Genomic DNA, 17417 nt, shown 5'->3' with positions numbered 1-17417 from the left:
AAAGGCAAAGAAAAACAACTTTTCTTTTACAGATACGATACGGGATCCCTCAGCGTGTCTTCAGGTGATCGTTATGATTCAGCGCAGGGGCGATCGGGGTCACAGAGTTACCTTGAAGATCGTAAACCATACTGCAGTAGACTAGAAAGAGAAGATAGCACTGATTTTAAGAAGGTATCCGAGCCAATAATTTTGGTGTGAGAATAGAACTTTATTATTCTTTTTCATAGCTTATCTGGAATAATCTCACATTGCATCACAAACGCTCTTTGAAAGAACTCAGCTGAATGGAGGAGGAGAGCAACCACTACCGTGGGTGAAAATGCATATTACAAAACAGCTTCTGGCTTTTCACTTTTCTCTTCAAGGCAAAGGAGAAATCCAGAGGGGCCAAGACCCATTTTTTATGGCAAATACTATCATATTATTTTTTTAGTTGATTGTATTACTAAAACTGCTGTATATATATGTGAAGCCTTTTATTTTATGTTTGCTAGCTTACATACATACAATGTAAAAAATTGTTTAGATCTTGCTTTAAAATGGAGGAGGAGTTTGTCGAAAAGTTTACTGTGGTGTCTAATTTGTGAAGTCTGAAGCCAAATAAGTGGCAAGTATTTTTTTTAATATGTGTAAGGTAAGTTACATGCTCCCTATGCAAAGTTGCTTGTTTCTATAAATACTTGGTAACAGTTCTTTAAAATGCTTGCTAATTCTAAATAGCTTTAAAATCTGTAACTGTTGTTTACTTCTTAGACTGTTAATGTATTTATTCATTTTATATGCAGCTCAATCGTGGTTTTAAAATTATTCAGCTAATCTCACTGAATTGGTATTTTTTTAAATGAGTATTTTCTCTTAGCTTTATGAACAGATTCTAGCTGAAAATGAAAAACTGAAAGCACAGTTACATGATACCAACATGGAACTTACAGATCTTAAGCTACAGTTGGAGAAGACCACTCAGGTTTGTATAAAACAAAAAAGCATGTACTTAACTGACAAGGTAGAGAGCAAACTAGAAGCACCCCAGGGTACGGGCCAGTTTTTACTAGGCATCAGCTTTGTTTCTTTTCCAAAGATGGGAGTGAAAAGGAATACCTCTCTGTTTCTAAAGAGAAAAGAGCACAGGATTCTGGTCTTCAGCTGTGAACAAAATGTGTGAGACTGCCTCCTGCCTTTTTAAGTAGTAGTGGTTCATGCCAGCATGTATCTGGAACTCCTTTACAGGGTAGAGATAAACACTTTCTACACTGTTAAGCTTATATTCAAACTGTCAGTTGGAATTGATTGATTAATTCATAAACCTGCTGGCAGATTGGCATAACCTGCCAGTTCTTCCTGGCTGGTTATGTAGCTTTATCTTAGAACTGAAGAGCAAATAGTACACTCCAGTTATAGCTAACTGCTGTCAGATAACAATGCTGCATACAGTAATACCAGATATGTACACAATTTGTCTTAAATTGCTGTAGAAAGAGTGTTTTCTCTTCTCAGATCACATTTGCCACAATTTGCCTGTGTGGGTACTTAAGTGTCTTCCATGTGTACCCTGTAAATATGAGTGAGGCACATTAAAAAGATGTTTGTTTTGTAATGCTTTTAGATGTACTATATTACTCCTATTTGCCAAAGGCTATGTAGTGATTACATTACTTAGGGATGGTCACAGAGGAAGTGTGTGATAAATCTAGTTCATTCTTCTTTATTCTTTATTTCAGTGTTACTTCCCTGATCGCACTTTAAAATACTTTTGAAGACATGCTTCAGACAGAATACCCAAATGTCCAATTGAATTGTTTTTCCTCAGTTTTATGTTGCTTAAGAACAAGTACCAATGTCTTTATTAATATTGTGTTTCAGAGACAAGAAAGATTTGCTGACAGATCACTCTTGGAAATGGAGAAAAGGGTGAGTTTCTGCCAAAGATCTCTTAAGTAGTCCAATTCAGACTTTTTTTAGTTTGTTTTGTAACCCCCTGCTTGGACATATTTTAGTGGGAACAGAAGCCTTTCTCATAACTTGCATTTTTTAGAAGATTTGGGGATTTTAGGTTTCAAAGTGGCAATGAATGTGAGATACCATGGGATGGAATTACTCTTTAAAAATTGCCTTCGGGTTGCCTGTTGATTAATGGTGACTAGGTTGTAAATCCCACTGCCCTCCAGGGATCTGCCGCTTGTTCCATTTCATCCTAAACGATGTTGGCACTCCAGAGGGTTAAGCAGATTCAGAGTGTCTCATCTGCTAATGCATTTCCAGCATTGAGAGACACTAATTTCCTCAGAGCTTTCCAGAGGCGTGCATGTTGTTTTACCAGTTATTGTTGGTAATGAAGTAGCTGTTTCTACTTTACAGACATGAGACCTTAAACCTGCTAAGGATATAAAATTAAGCATAATCTGCCTCTTTCCTTCTACTGCAACTTTTTTCCAGAAAGAATATGATCCTGGGGCAGGGGAGAAAGAATGAGTAAGCAGTGTGGGAAGAGAGAGGCATCAGGGTCAGAGACAACCCTAAATTGAATGGGAAAGGAGTCATGTTATAAATCCATATGTGAGATAGACTACAGGAATTATTTCAGAAGTTAGACACATGATAACTTTAGGCTGTAGTTTCATGCTAGTTTAAAATCCATCCCTATAGAAGTTTAGTTCCACAGCAATGTAAAACAAACTACACTGGTCTTGTGGTCCTGGCTTCCTTCATGACCCTGGCCACGTGTTCCTTTCTCCTCCTCTGATCCTGGAGTGACACACTGGACACTTAAACAGGAAGAAAACTAAAAGGACTTTGACAGTAATAAGTTATATGGTATACATTTATTTATTCCTGGTGAACTTCACATTCACTAGCCTCTCATGTTTACTTTCCTGTATTTGTGGTGTTAGAAAACAATTTTTAGTTCTACAAACCTGTCTGGTGTATAAACACTTGGGAGATCTTATAGGAGCACATGAAGATGTAGAAATGCTCTCACGCACTTTCTGAACTTCCATTATCTTTATCTTAATAATCTCTGCAGATAATTGCAGCTGCCTTTTAGCACCTATTTCTCTTTCATTTTTTGGCATCCTGCTATAGACAGTGATTTCATCAGGAGAAAAGTTTCATCAGCAGCTTTAATTGGTTTCTTGCTTGCTATCATGGCCACACAAGTGAACATTTAATTATTTCATAGATTTAACTGTTTCCATTACCATATAGGTTCCATACTGCAGAGCATTCAGTACTGCATAGCTAGGCATTATTTCAGTTTTAAATTACTATTTTGCCTTTTTCCCAGAATAGGCCATTGCATTAAAACGACTGGCTATGTTAGGAATTCTTGCACCTTTTTTTTTTGTAGACATTTAGCCTGACAGAGAATAGAATAAAATAGACTATTTCAGTTGGAAGGGACCTCAGTGATCATCTAGTCCACCTGAAAAATGTCTTTCCTAAGTGTTACTCTTCCTAAATGTATTAGTACTAAAGGTAGCAGGTAAAAAAAATAAAGTTAGTGATAATGCTGTGTGAATGAAACATGACTTACACAAGATTTAGGACATATTCCTGGTGTTTTATAATTTTAAAGTTATTTTCAGACAATAATTTAAAACAGGAATTGTGATTTTATTTCCATTTTTAGTGTCAAAAACTGGAGTTACTCTCACTTTGAAAGGGACTGATGCAGGACTCTCATCTGCTAGTCATCAATAGCTGATCTCTAGAAATAAGCTTACCAAATTCAGTTCAGATTGTGGATCTTCAAGAATAATTTGAGAGACATCTTTTTAATGCATAAAGTAACGCTATAAATATAAAAGGTAGAAACAAACTGTAGAGCTTTCCTAAGTATACTTTTCCAAGTATATGACTTCAGTAAAATAAAATATAAAACTGAAGAAGTTTATGTAAATTACATAGAGAAATGGAAGGGGAAAAGTAAAGTGGTGAGAATAAATTGGAAGAAGTAAGACTGACAGAGAAAAACCTGAAGGCATCATTGAACTATGGCATTTTCAAGCTGAAACATAGCTTTATAGTAAAGAAGATGGGAACATTTATTAAACCTAGAATTGCACAGTAATAGAATTTAGAAAGTACTGGCTTTGAATTTTATTTGAACTGAGCCTTCAGAAGCAGGTTTCCATGATGTGATTTGGTGATGCATTGTCAGTATTGCTCATTTGAGAACTGTTTACCAGAAAGGGGCTATTTCTATGAGGATGGAGGGACAGATTGTATCACAGATGCAAGGTCCTAGCAATACATAGGCAAAAATAAGGGTGTCATTAACGGCCCGTCACTCTGAAAAGTACACTAAAACTCCTTAGCAGCATTTCATATGATGTGATAATAAAACATAAACTGCCATGTTTCGATCTGGATCAAGATTCAGCATTGTAGTACTCTTAACCAGTTTAACCCAAATTTAGAATTTGTCTGGAAATTTGGATTGTGGAGAGGTATATTTTTTTGTATTACTGAATATACAAATATATGTAGGTATATACATCTGGTTTTGCTTGTTAATAATTTTATAACTCTGGGGTCAGTTTTTCACCTGTATATATCCCCGTACCTCAATTTCACTGCACCGAGACTTTGGTTCCTAGTTGCTTTGATAAATACAAATGTGCCATTGTATTTTATAAGCTGAGAGACTAGCCTGTATTTTTTTCATTTTGAAGGTTGCAGATGTTCCTTGGTGTACCTTACAGATTTGTTGACGTATATAATAAAATTTTAGACTGCATAAATTGCAAACCCTTTCTTTGAGTCCGAGAACTGATCAAATAATACTGGCAAATCTTCCCAGTGAAACTGCAATGTGTTATTTCGTTGGCATTCCTCAAGCCAGTTCCTAAAGGAGTAAGCAGTTCAGGAAAAAGGGATGCATAGCTTCACCTAATTAGAAAAATACATTTTTACAATAAATCTTATATCTAAGCCAGTCCATTTAAATGTTTCTTTTATATAATGTGAAGCATACAAAGTTAATGAAATAAGGATTCTATTTAATTGGCTTTTATTGCTTGTAGTTATTCTTAGATATGCTAGTTAAGTAAATGCATCAAAAGGACTAATGATTTTTAACCATCTGAAATTTTGAGATTTATTTGATCATTCATCTCTTGGTAATCACAGGAGTTGACAAATGTTGCTTAATGTAAGAGCACTGATAATATATGTTATTCTACAAAGCCAGGAGGTAACTGATAGAATTCTAAGTAACATAAGATGGTGTAGGTTTTTTGTTAGACATGTGCGTACTGCAGTTAACTCCCTGGTACTTACTATGCCCATTACAATCCGTCAGTATCATTATGGGAAAAGTCTTAACTCAGAGGAGTTATGTATGTTAAGTACTAACAACTGCAGTAATCTGTTACTTTGATAAACTTTTAAAGTTGTTTGCTAAAATGAGAAAATGTTGGAGTATAACTGCACTATGATTAAACTAAATTCAAATGATTTGTATCTGAAAGGTGTCCGGCAAGAGTCAGTATCTACTGGGCGGTATGATCTAACCAAAGTTTTACACACCTCAGCCAATGCTGCTTGCTGTTTGCATAACACCGTTGTATGCAGATGCATTGTGTCCACTTCGCAATAATCTGTTGCTTCTGCCTTTCACACTTTGGAAAAATCTGAATGTAGAGTACTGATAACCGCAGCTGCTTTTAAATGAGGCACACTGCATTGTCTGACACAGGAAAGCAAGCAATCAAGCTATAAACCCCTGAAGTCTTATTGCATTAGCTATTCATCTGTCAGCTGTGTTGAAAATTAAGTTTAAACAAAATAATGTCCTGTAGAAATATGGTAGTGTGTCTGCACTGCAGACTACAGCATAGCATAGAAAACCCTAAGCTAACTTTCCATAAGCTAGCTTGGCTACTGTCATCAGTTTAATCAAAACAACTTGAAGTTCTCTACAGAGGATAATTTCTCCTGCTTCTCAGGTAAAAAGGGGGAAAAAAAAGAAAATAAAACCATACTAGAAACACAGAAAATACTCAGGAAACATTTGCTCAAGAAGCAGGTGATCTTACATAGCTAGATTTCTTTGGTACTCAGCTGAACTCCTTTAACGTAAATTTGGATGTGTCTACACTATGTATGCAGTTTATTTATATTAAATAAATCCAACCAAATGGTATTTATGACCTGTCTAAATTTGTTTAAAGGAAGGGGTATATTTTGTAGGACTTGATGTAAATTTCTGTATCTCTTCCTCCTCAGATACTGAAATTCCCTATTGAGAACATTTCTATGTATCACTGCCATCACAAGTTTCCTGTCCACACTATGCTTTTGGTTGTATGATCTTTGAAACTTGAAGTATTTCACTGTTACCACAGTATTTACAAGCAGTAATTTTTTTAAAATGGTATTGTTCAGTGTTAACACACATCTTTTGGTTTAGGAAAGAAGAGCTCTAGAAAGAAGGATATCTGAAATGGAAGAAGAACTGAAAGTAAGTAAACTATTATATGTTAAACTTTTAATACAAAGTGCGTAACTGCGTCAGTGCAATATGTAGTCTGGCAGTATTACTGATGCGTATAATTTCATTGGAAAATAACTAAGTTATAGCTGCATCTCAAAATCCATCATGTCATCCATCAAAGCTGTTATGCCGGCATAAGCAGTTGTACATGTAGGATGTCTAAGAGGACGCCGAGACTTCTGCTTCTACAGCGTGTTGGCTAACAAGAAACATTCAGAGATGGCTGGAGTGAAACATACCTTGATCTAATCAAGACGGAATTGCAATCTAATTTTGATGTGATACCCTGTATTTTATTAACTTAAAAATAATAGTAGCATATAATTCCATAGATATTTAAGCATTAAATGATGCTTCAATTTTATCTCATGCTCTTTAAGTTATGTATTAGACAGCATGTTACCCATATTAAAAGAAAAACTAGAATCATAGAAGGCTAGGATTAGAAGGGACCTTCAAAGGCCATCAGTCCAACCCCCCTGCAAGGAGCAGGGACATCTCCAAACAGATCAGGTTGCTCAGAGCCCCGTCCAACCTGGCCTTGAATGTTTCCAGGGATGGGGCATCCACCAGCTCTCTGGGCAACCTGTTCCAGCTTTCCACCACCTTCAGTGTAAAAAAAAAAATAAATTATATAGAGTGAATAATAATCAGGTTTTAGTTAACAAAAAGCAATGGATAGATTTCAGATGTTTATAAATAAATACCATTTACCACATGCACTGATTTCCCCTTTTTTCAGCTACGTATAAAGTGAATCCTAGAAGGAAGATACTTTTTAAATACAATTCTGACTTTTATTTTTTTAACTAGTCATGGTATGACTTTTCTCATTTTCTGGTTTATGAATGTTAAGTCCTTTGATATGATTAAGAAGGGTGAGAAATTTGGCAGATCTGTTTTGTCTTATGTACTTGGATATAATATTGGATGGGGCCAGCCAAACTGGTAAAGTGTGACTATAAAAGTAGTGGAACGTGATGAAAGAGAAAAAACATTTTTGCACTCCACAATTTTAAAGAAGTACCACTGTTTTGACATTTGATATTTGTCATTGATTAATAAAAAGCTTCCTTTTTAGCTCATTTTTGAGCTCCCTCTGGTGCTTGGAAACGGCACTAACTTCCAGATACTTCTCATTAAAATACACGCACGAAGTTTTCTTGAAATGATTGAAGTTGTCAGGCAGATGTAGGCAGAAGGCAACCACGATGCCTCCAGCTCCCTTGGATTCAGGCAAGACAGTTTGCTGTAAGGGAGGACACAATGTCTCTGGTTCCTTGAGGCACCTTTAGAAGTGAAATATGTAGAAAGCAAACTACGGTACAGGAAAATAATTGTGTCTGAGTGGAAGACAGGATGTGAGCTTCTATCATCAACCTGTAAATCCCTGTTAGGGAAGGCTGGGCTTCGGAGAAGAATAGAGAATGCAACTATATTGCCTTTTTTTCAAAGGCTTACTTTCAATAAGAAATATGTGAAAGTTTTGAATTAATGATTAAGTACTCTCCCTATAATTTGTTGCACTGGCCGTGTAAAAGCGTATGTTAAATGTGTCGCTAGTTACTGACTTTTGAATAGGAGATTTAGTTTGTGCAATTAGGATGTTAAGTAAAGAATTCCAGGAATAGCTCTCATTGTTAATGTATCCTGACCTGTTTTGGAAAGCTGTGACTAATCACTGCTGTTCTTAGATTGCTTTTCAAGAATGTGCCACTTGTTTGATACTTTCCTTTCACAACTACTTATCTAGTTTAAACAGGACTGTCTCTTCTAAGTTTTCTTTTAGTTCTGCTCATCTCTAGTTCTTTTAAACATAATATACATGTTTTTTTTTTCTCGTTTTCACTCCTGTTTCTTTGATTCCTGCAGAACCTACAACAAATAAAGCAGATTCAATCTTTGAGACACATAAATGAGCGACTGGTGACTGAGAATAGGGCCTTGACCCGAGTGGTTGCCAAGCTGTCAGGGTCCTGTAGGCAACTGCGCTCTGTGGACTTGTAATTTCTTCCTTCTCCTTTGTGTAGCCAGGCAGGTGTTGACATTCAGTTTGTGCTTGGGTAGAATTTTACTATTAACACTTGTGTGTCAGAAACTGACTTACTGCTGCTGCTCGGTGATGGAAGTGTGGCTAAAGCATGGTGTCCGGTGTACCAACTACAAGGTGTGGCAGATGTGTTGGTATGGTGTGGCATTGTCCTTACTAGCACTGAAGCTTGTCCTCCCTTAAGTCAAGATAAATTGGCAGTGATCCAGGAGAGCATCGACATGTTAAAACCTTGGCAACAGTTGAAAGGATTTGAGTTCACACTGGGATATGTTGAAGTCACTCACTTGTTTTGATGTTGGAGTAAACTCTCAAATAGATAGATTTGCCTCTAGTTTTCTCACAAACTGAAATTAAGATTTGAGCTTTCTTACTGCAGTGTAATTGAAGTGCATAGAATTGATACAAATCTAGTCTCAATTAAAGAATGTCTGGGAAGTGGTTTCAGTATTGTGCATTCCTGAACAGTTGCATCAGCAACTTTATTTCTTACATTTGTGTGTTCTAGTGTTTAGAGGGGACCAAAGTCTTTCATTTCAAAAATGTATCAGAGTTTCAAGTCAATCAATATTTTCACATATTAACTTCCTATGTGGTTCTGGGCAATCTTTTTTTTTTTTTTTTTAATCTAGGCAGGTTAAACTATCCAGTTTTAGCACTGAGTTAAGGTTATTGATTTATATTGCTATATATGTAGGCATTCCAGTGGACCAGAATCCTGTCATGCAAGGACTGTACAAACACAGACAAAAAACCTGCCTAGTGTGTCAGATTGGTTCATACTTAGTAGGTCATCTGCTTCAGTCCTCTTCTGTTAAAGGAATGAACTGGCTTGAGTTTAATCTTTGAAAAAAATGCCAGTTTGTTGTCCTTAGGGCTGTGTCAGAAACCCACTGAATTTTCAAAACTTCTACAAGGAACAAAATGTGGTTTCATTCCACACCAAATCTATAGGCCTTTCTTCCTCCTCTTATATAACAGCTGTGTAGGGTGGAGGTTTCAGCAAGCTTTTAAGATCTGTAGGTGAAAAAAAAAAATTCCTTCTGCACAGTGACTCTTGCTAAACTGTGTCCTCTCTCCTACCCTTCTTCCCACTTAGAAGCAAGGCAATTGAGGGTATGTTTTTTCATTCTGCTCAGAGTCCTATCTCAGATTTTCCCCACTAAGGGCACGAAATAAAGAGAAGGTTTATCCTTTGGCTTCGGGTCTTCCTGGAGTTGATCTAACAATAGGATGTGAATAGAAAGGTTGTTCCATATCCAGGCCCTGGATTCCTCAGCGTTCCCTTGTGTTAACCCTTGCTGAGCAAGTCGAGTCAGCTCACTGACCTGGCTGAAAACATATCCCTTTATTGGTGATACCACTTGATCCATCTCAGCGCAGCATTATTGAATCGCTCAACTAACAGACAGAAAGCAGCAGGAGCGTTCTGCTGCATGAGGAGGGCGAGCTGTCCCTTTAGGGCAGGCAGTCTTACATCAGCTTCAGCTAACAATGTGGTATTTCAACACAGCTGAGCTAATCTCATGACTGCTGTCCACAGCCACACGTCCATACCATCTTTTTTTTTGCTAGCGCCGGCATTCCTTTAACCATGGTAAGCCAGTTCAGGATGTTAACCCACAGAAAACTATTCAGTATTCCTTTTTGTAGGGGGAGTTTTCAATGGCAGATCATTGTGGAGCTTGAGGAGCTGGGCTAGCAAAAGAAAAAGCAATGGACAAACGGCAGGGAGGCTTGACATTATGATGCTTAACCATAGCAGTGTGCCTGATTTGTCTGAACAGGTACCTTAACAATTTTGAGCTTTTTATAATCTTAACTTACAAAGCTTTCTTGTGTGTAAAAACTGTTAAATCCTCCAGCAAACACAGACATTATTACTACTGCACTGATCTGAGTTGGCTCCACATATGTCATGTGATTACTTAAATAATTATTTGCTCAACAACAGCACTGCAAAGTTACTAGCTAGTCATACAATACAGATAGGAAAAATAGTGCATTTGTAATCTTATTGAGGAATCTCATCACAGGAAGATACTCTGCTATTTTAGTGAGAAACAAATTGGAATTACAAGTGTTAAGTACAGTATGTAAATATAATTTTACTGAATTTACTGGAAAGCCTTTTTTTCCTGCCTCTGCACATTAAAGGTGTGTGGTGTCACCTGATGAGAAGTTTGAGTACTATAGGAATGCACTGCTCCAAGAAAATTGTATAAATGTCTTTAAAGTATGTGGGGATTAGTATAGATGAGAAAGCTTAAATATTTTAGGTTACTTGAGCATATACTTCCTGATCAATCTCCTATTACTCGTAACTGCTTTTGTGTCCTACCAGTCTTCCCATATTCTTTAGCTGACTCACAACAAAAAGAGAAAATATTTTCTTAATACCTATTCTGCCCATTAGTTTAATCAGGATTAAAATCTATCTGCAGAGATTTGCAGACATATAATGGTACCGGATTATGTTAAAGCTCTAAATTTGAACAGCGGCTTTTTGTTAAAATAGTTCACCAGAAAATATAGCAGTCTGCGGGTCTGCCTGTATGTAATTAAGCATGATTGGCTGCAGGTCCCTAGTCAGGGAGCTGAAAGGGGACTGAGACATTCCTGGCGTTACTTTCAGGTTTCATTGGAAGGCATAGATGACAACAATGGTTGAGATACACAATTAACAAGAACCAAATCAGACTCCCTTGCTTCCTTGTGCATGGCTAGATGAAGGCTGTTGTGGTTTCACCCAGGATCTTTGGTATGAGGTCCGTAACAGAACAAACAGGAGGAAGGAAAGGTGTTAGTGGCTTTGCCTGAACAAATGGCTGTTTCATTGTTTGCAGATGCACATTATAGAACAACCCTGAGTTTATCCTAATATTACAGGTGCATGCACAAATGCATGGTACACACGCCTGTTATCTGGGTATGACTCCTAGCATGTGTATCTCAGGCAACAGTAGCTGGTTTTTACAGCTTAGAAAACTTAACACAGGTAAAACTTTAAAACTGCCAAATGATTACTGGTGTGTTGCCCAATTTCAAACACCTTGACATGGTTTTTGAAAGTAATCAGCATTTTACAGTGCTTTCTGTTCAGAGCACAGCTCTCACTTGACCATAATGGAAGCTTCCCTCTGACTCTGAGAAGAGCTCGGTTTAGGTGGCTTGCCCTAAGCTCCACTGTGAAGCAAGGTTGGAATCCAGGTTAGCAGAATGATTTTTTACTTGCTCTAAATGTGGAGACCATCTTTTTACCTCTTATGATCTCCTGTCATCTTCCCTTCACGTACTCAGATAAATAAACCAGAGATCCTATATCCTCAGTCATCTTGAGTACATCGTCATGTTCCACTCTGTGAGAGGGTCTCCTCTTTGGTGAACTGAGTGTGAACAGGAAGCCTTTAGAGGAGATGTGTAAATGAAGCCTCTAGTGTAATGCACAGTTAATTAACCCTGCATTTTTTGACTTCTCAGTTCTTTCTGTTCCATTATAATGTTCTGAATATAATGGGGTTGAAGGTGTATTTCTGCTTGAATAAAATGAAGACAAAACTAGTGGCAATGTCGTAAGGAAAAACTATGCAGCGGTTGTTACATAGGTCACCAGCTGGACTTAGACCTCTTGCATGCACTTGCACCTGAGGTTACTGAATAACCACTCTGCAGGAATAGGCTGTTACCTCCTGTGTAAACCTGCTGCTAGAAACCGTACACGTAATTTAGCCATGGGTATTACAGGTGGTTTGTTATCAGTGTGTGAATGTAGTATCGAGAGCTGCTGAGATTACTTCTGGTTTCTCTGACAAGTTACATTCTCCCAACACAAACCTCTGTGCACTGACTTGTCCTCCTTTCCTGTCTGATCCTGTCCCAGCTCTCACCTCACTTGGCTTCTGCCTTCCAGCTTTTGTGCTTGTGTGTCACCCATCTCCTGTGGCAACCTTAACGTGCCATCTCCTAACTTGTATGCCTGAGTATGCAGCCTGGTGTTTCAGTGATCTCTTCCGATGATCTGATCTTGTGTGAACTGTGCTGTTCAGGGATATGATCTCAAATTATAGGATGTGTGCTTCAACACGAGTTCGGAAGTGGCTGGAAGATTAAATGCTATGAGCTAATAAGCTGAGTCACGCTGTATCTGATCAGGATGAAATCATCCAAGAGCACGGTGGTAGATCTGCTTAGCCACAGCATGGTTGGGTTTTTTTTAACTGTCCAAGTAGACAAGCCTCTTTAAATTGTTAATAATTAACGTGTTTTTTTGTTTTGCACTGAAATTTGAAGCATTTAATTACTTTCCTCATGCTACTCTAAATGCTTTTGTTAGAGGCTTGTCATCTGCACCACCAAGTTTTAGCACATCCGGTCCAAGCAAAAGAAAGACCCTGACCTACAGCTCTTAACTGCATCATGCTAAATGGTGAGATTTTCCTGAACTGCTGATATGAAGGGGGAGAACTGCCAAGATGCTTAAGCTGAATAAAGATTTTTATCCCCAGTGCTTGTCTAGTCTTGCTGTTTTTACTTGGGGTATAATAGCAAATAACCTTCGTGTTTCGTTTTTCATAGATGCTACCAGACCTGAAGGCAGACAACCAGAGGCTAAAAGATGAAAATGGGGCCTTGATCAGAGTTATAAGCAAACTTTCCAAATAAAGGGTTTACTACAGCAGCAAATAACGGTATTGCACATCACTAGTAACTCCAGTGGACCATAGTATGGCAGTCACTGGAAGTGTGGGAAGATCCCTTGGAGACTGTCATTTTCAGATATCCTGCCAAACGCCCTCTTACCTGTGTGTTTTTTTGTATCAAGATCATTGTTTCTGTTAAAATGCAGCTGCTGAGAAGATAAAATGACTGAGAAATCTTGTTTACAGCTACAGCATAATAAGGAAAGTGTTCAAGGCCAGATACGCCTCAGATATTTAACCAGTAAGCCTTAGTTGTACATAAACACTTTTACATCATCAAAAGCTTTCAGCTCTCACAGAAGACAGTTACTCAATAATGTTTTTGTTGTGCCACAATTCCCATTTTTTTTTCTATACTCAGTTTTTCTTTAAATCTTAAGTTTGGAATTTTTTTTCCCTTCTAATTATTCATGTACCAGATTTTCTTGTACAGTGTTTTCACAGCTTTACCATTTGCAGAGACCACACATCCTTTTAAATTACATATTTGTGTAGCTACCTAGAGTTGTATTGTCCAGCCACCTGGAACAGAGATGTTTGGTGGAACATTTGCTTTCACTGTTTGTGCAATATGCATTTATTTCCTATACAAAATGCTTTAAAAGTCAGTTGAAACTAGAAATATTTTAAGAGTCCTGTTTTCTGCCTTTATTGGTCACTTTAAAAAAAAAAAAAAGAAGTTTGTAGTGGAAGATGTTAGATCCTGTAATCGTCACATTCATTTGAGCAGGTACTGAGTGATGCTGTATATATAAATGTGTACTGGTTTGATTTTTCAGACCACCACGTGGCATGCTTGAATATATTTCCCTATTGCAAATGTCTGTTAATGCAAATTAGGCTACTCCAGAATAGTGTGTTTAACAAAGTTCATTAATTTTTATGGTATAAAGAATTTAGACATTGTACATTGTATGGAGCCCTATCTTTACAAAAGGTCTAAACTATATAAAATACTTTATTATCTTTTCCTCCCATTTTTTTTTTCATTTGATAGTGTTCACCATAATTAAAAATTGCATAAATATAACTGCTTCACTACATTTCACATACCTGTATTTATCTGAGTGCTGTCCAAAACTGTTGTGCTAGCCAAAGTAATGTACTAAATAATTTGAAAAACATAACCCATTACACTCACATTAATGTTTATATGCACTGTTGTTGCCATGTGAGAAGGCATCCAATTTGATAACACCATCATGTCAGACCATTTTATACATTTCAGTGGCCTTTAAAAACAAAAAAAGTACTTAAGTGAAGATCGCTTTTGTTAGAAACAGCTTTTATATTTTCACTAAACCATTCAAACGACGACATCCTATTGGCACATAGTTTATTGCCTAAAACCACTGAACAGATCAGCCATTAAAACAAATTGTACATTGTAAAGCTTGTAGTAGCTATTGTATTATTGATTATATTGTATACTATATTAAATGTGAATTTGTACCCCTTCATTTAAAAAGGTCATTGTGTTCTACTGCCTACTCGGGGGGTGGGGGTTAGTTTTCCGGGGGTGGGATATGTTTTGGTAAGCAAGACATGATGTCCTCTCTCTGTTGATTGGTTTTTTGAAGATGTAAGGTTATGCTCTTACTACCAAGCTCAGGATTCTTGATTTTAAAGGTACACGGATAGTTTGAGATATCTTATTGTAATTGATCTGTATGAGAGGTGGGTCTGAAGCATAGGGACTTCCATTGTCTTACGCTAACATAAAATAAAGAATTGAATGGCTGCAACGTATTGAGTTCTGTTACAAGACAGTTAGGCATATTCTGGATTATATTTGGTAAAGTTTGGGTGCCTGTGAATGATTAAATACGTGTTTCTAATATTTTAGTGTTTTATATTTAGGTTATTTATTCTTTATATCTAAAAAAATGAATGGCTACTGTGCTATATTGATTTTATTGGTAGTACTGAGCAGACCTTGTATCTGCATGAAACTAGTTGCAAAACCCACTATTTTGGAAAAAAAAAATTGTATTTTGACATATACAAATAAAATGAATACAAACTATTTTAAATGTGTGAAAGTTTTACTGAGAAGACATTGAAATTTGTTATGACTTTAAACCATGTTATAAGTTTGCTATTTAAATTCTTTGGTGGGCATTTCTCATTCATTGCGTTACTTGGATGCAAAGTTCAAGTAGCTTTCAAAGATTGTAATCAAATTGTGATTATGTGCACATCATTGTACATGCACATCTGTAAATGCAACAGTAAAAATGCCATATTTATGCAATCTGTAACAACTTGGACAAATGTTTATATATTTTACATAAACCTGTCTGTGTGCAGAATCTGAGAACCATTTTTTACGTGCTGTTAACCGAATCTCACAAAGCAATCACTGAACTCGTGTCACCGTCTGACTGTACTGATCGTGTTGCAGATCAAACACATCCCCAGAAAATCCAGCTACCTCAGAGAGAAAATTTGTAGTGGAGGACTATTTTATTATTTAGGAGACAGTTTGCATACAAGAAATAGATTATTCTTGGCTGCCGACTCTGGCAGCGTTCCTTAAGCGACTAAGGGCTCAACCGGTAATTGAAAACAGCAGCTTAGATTTTCAGGGGACTTGTCCCAGTGCAGAAAAGGATCCTTATGTCCCAGAATTAACATCAAGTACCCATGGAGGCATGGAAGTAGTTGGTGCTGGAGGGCTAAGGGCAAAAGGGCATGCCCAGAAACAGCTCCAGCCACAAAGGAAGCCATAACCCTGGGAGGAGGAGTGACCGCAGGTGGGAAAGTAGCCCAGGCAGCAGAGTGCAGGGAGGGTGGAGGCAGCGTGGCTGTGTAAGGACTGCCTGACCTCATGGTTCCAAACAGTAGCAGTTACCTGGAATAACAGAGTCAGGAGCTGGAACTTCATTTTTTTCCCCCTCTCCCTTATCATGAACAATTCTCTCTGGACCTGCCCAATTCCTACTACATACTGCTTTAGAATTTTTGCTATTTCCTTGCCAGATTCTAAAAAGAGCAGTTATAATTCATATTGTGTAGGTTGGTGTATTATTTTGCTCGACACTAAGTACAAAACATGAGTCTCAGTATTCCCTCCTTTACTTCCATGCTAAATTGTGGTTTGTACTCGGATGAAGATTAAACCAACGGGTATTTCTCTTGCCTGTTTGCGATATTCCTGGCCGCTGTCCATTTCACTGTCTTTTAAGAGCAAATGTGTTGCCATAGAACAGGTGTCTTTTCTTGTTTATAAAGAGTAACTATTTACATGTCATGTTATAGAAGAGAAAAAAGGCAGTGCTTTTGGGTAGCTGAAGATACCTGCTTCAGGAGATTTCTCTGATAAATTTTAATTATTTCCTTTACCTTTATCATACAGAAGTGGGCGCCATATGAGATGGCTTCTATCCCTGCTAACAGGGATTTAACCATGAGGTTTATAGTCAAGAGCGAGGGCACCACATAGTGCCAAAACCCTCCGTATGGCGGTAGACAGGTAATCTACACAATGAGAAGCAGGTGGTGAGGAGTATGCCACGATGCTGGACATGGAAAGGCAACACCATGTCAGAAAATGAATAGTTCACATGGAAAAAGGCAGGGGACACACCAGAACAAAACTGGTCTGAAGTCGGAGCTCAGGTCCCCATTGCATCCAAAGTCCTGAACAGAGAAAAATTGTTCAAAGTTAGCAATGGTATGAATTATGCCTTGCTGCTGGCTTGTGCTACTGGTCAGAGGAGGTATTAATTTATTGTTAAATGAAGTTGTGGTAATGAAAATAATCATTACACTGACTCATACTTGATCTGGATGATCCTGGAAATGGCTTGACTCTCCACAGCTGACACTTTACTGTTCCTTTATGGGCATCTTGAGGTCTTACCCACCTGCGCAGCACACCAGCTCCTCCAGAAGGAACGCACACCTATTTGTCTCTATCGTGTTGCTTCTGGTCTTGTGGCAGAATCTTAAGCAGAGGTGGCCAAATCTGCCACGCTGCAATGTGGTGCAGCCACTGGTCCAGGGAGCTCCAGCTGGGCCTCCCCAGAGAGCACTCAGGCCCTCGGTGGGGCGAGGGGCACCAAGGGCTCTTGGCAGCTGTGGCCTCGACCCTGTCCGGTAGGGAAGGTATAGGTGGCCACGTTTTTAGTTCCACTGAAATTCACTTTTCCCCTTGTAGTGGTAG

General features: G+C 37.9%; 1 protein-coding gene across 9 annotated transcripts in view; it reads left to right on the top strand.

Moving 5' to 3' along the window:
- The window catches only part of PPP1R12A (protein phosphatase 1 regulatory subunit 12A), a 124411-nt gene extending 109136 nt beyond the window's left edge, over positions 1-15275 (top strand). For 5 of the 9 annotated variants that reach the window (XM_086749791.1, XM_086749808.1, XM_086749837.1 and 2 more), the window contains 6 exons: positions 33-174; positions 863-967; positions 1864-1911; positions 6416-6466; positions 8372-8533; positions 13125-15275. In XM_086749791.1, the coding sequence (XP_086605917.1) occupies positions 33-174; positions 863-967; positions 1864-1911; positions 6416-6466; positions 8372-8506 (481 nt within the window). In that variant the 3' untranslated portion in view covers positions 8507-8533; positions 13125-15275. Of the gene's footprint in view, positions 1-32; positions 175-862; positions 968-1863; positions 1912-5474; positions 5985-6415; positions 6467-8371; positions 8534-13124 lie in introns of those variants that run through there. The other 4 variants (XM_086749826.1, XM_086749800.1, XM_086749845.1 and 1 more) reach the window with 2 other exon arrangements.
- The last annotated feature ends 2142 nt before the right edge of the window (positions 15276-17417 follow it).

Source organism: Chlamydotis macqueenii, chromosome 1, assembly GCF_036417535.1.
Source record: "Chlamydotis macqueenii isolate bChlMac1 chromosome 1, bChlMac1.mat, whole genome shotgun sequence".
Taxonomy (NCBI): Eukaryota; Metazoa; Chordata; class Aves; order Otidiformes; family Otididae; genus Chlamydotis; species Chlamydotis macqueenii.
This window is presented reverse-complemented; position numbering and strand designations above follow the sequence as displayed.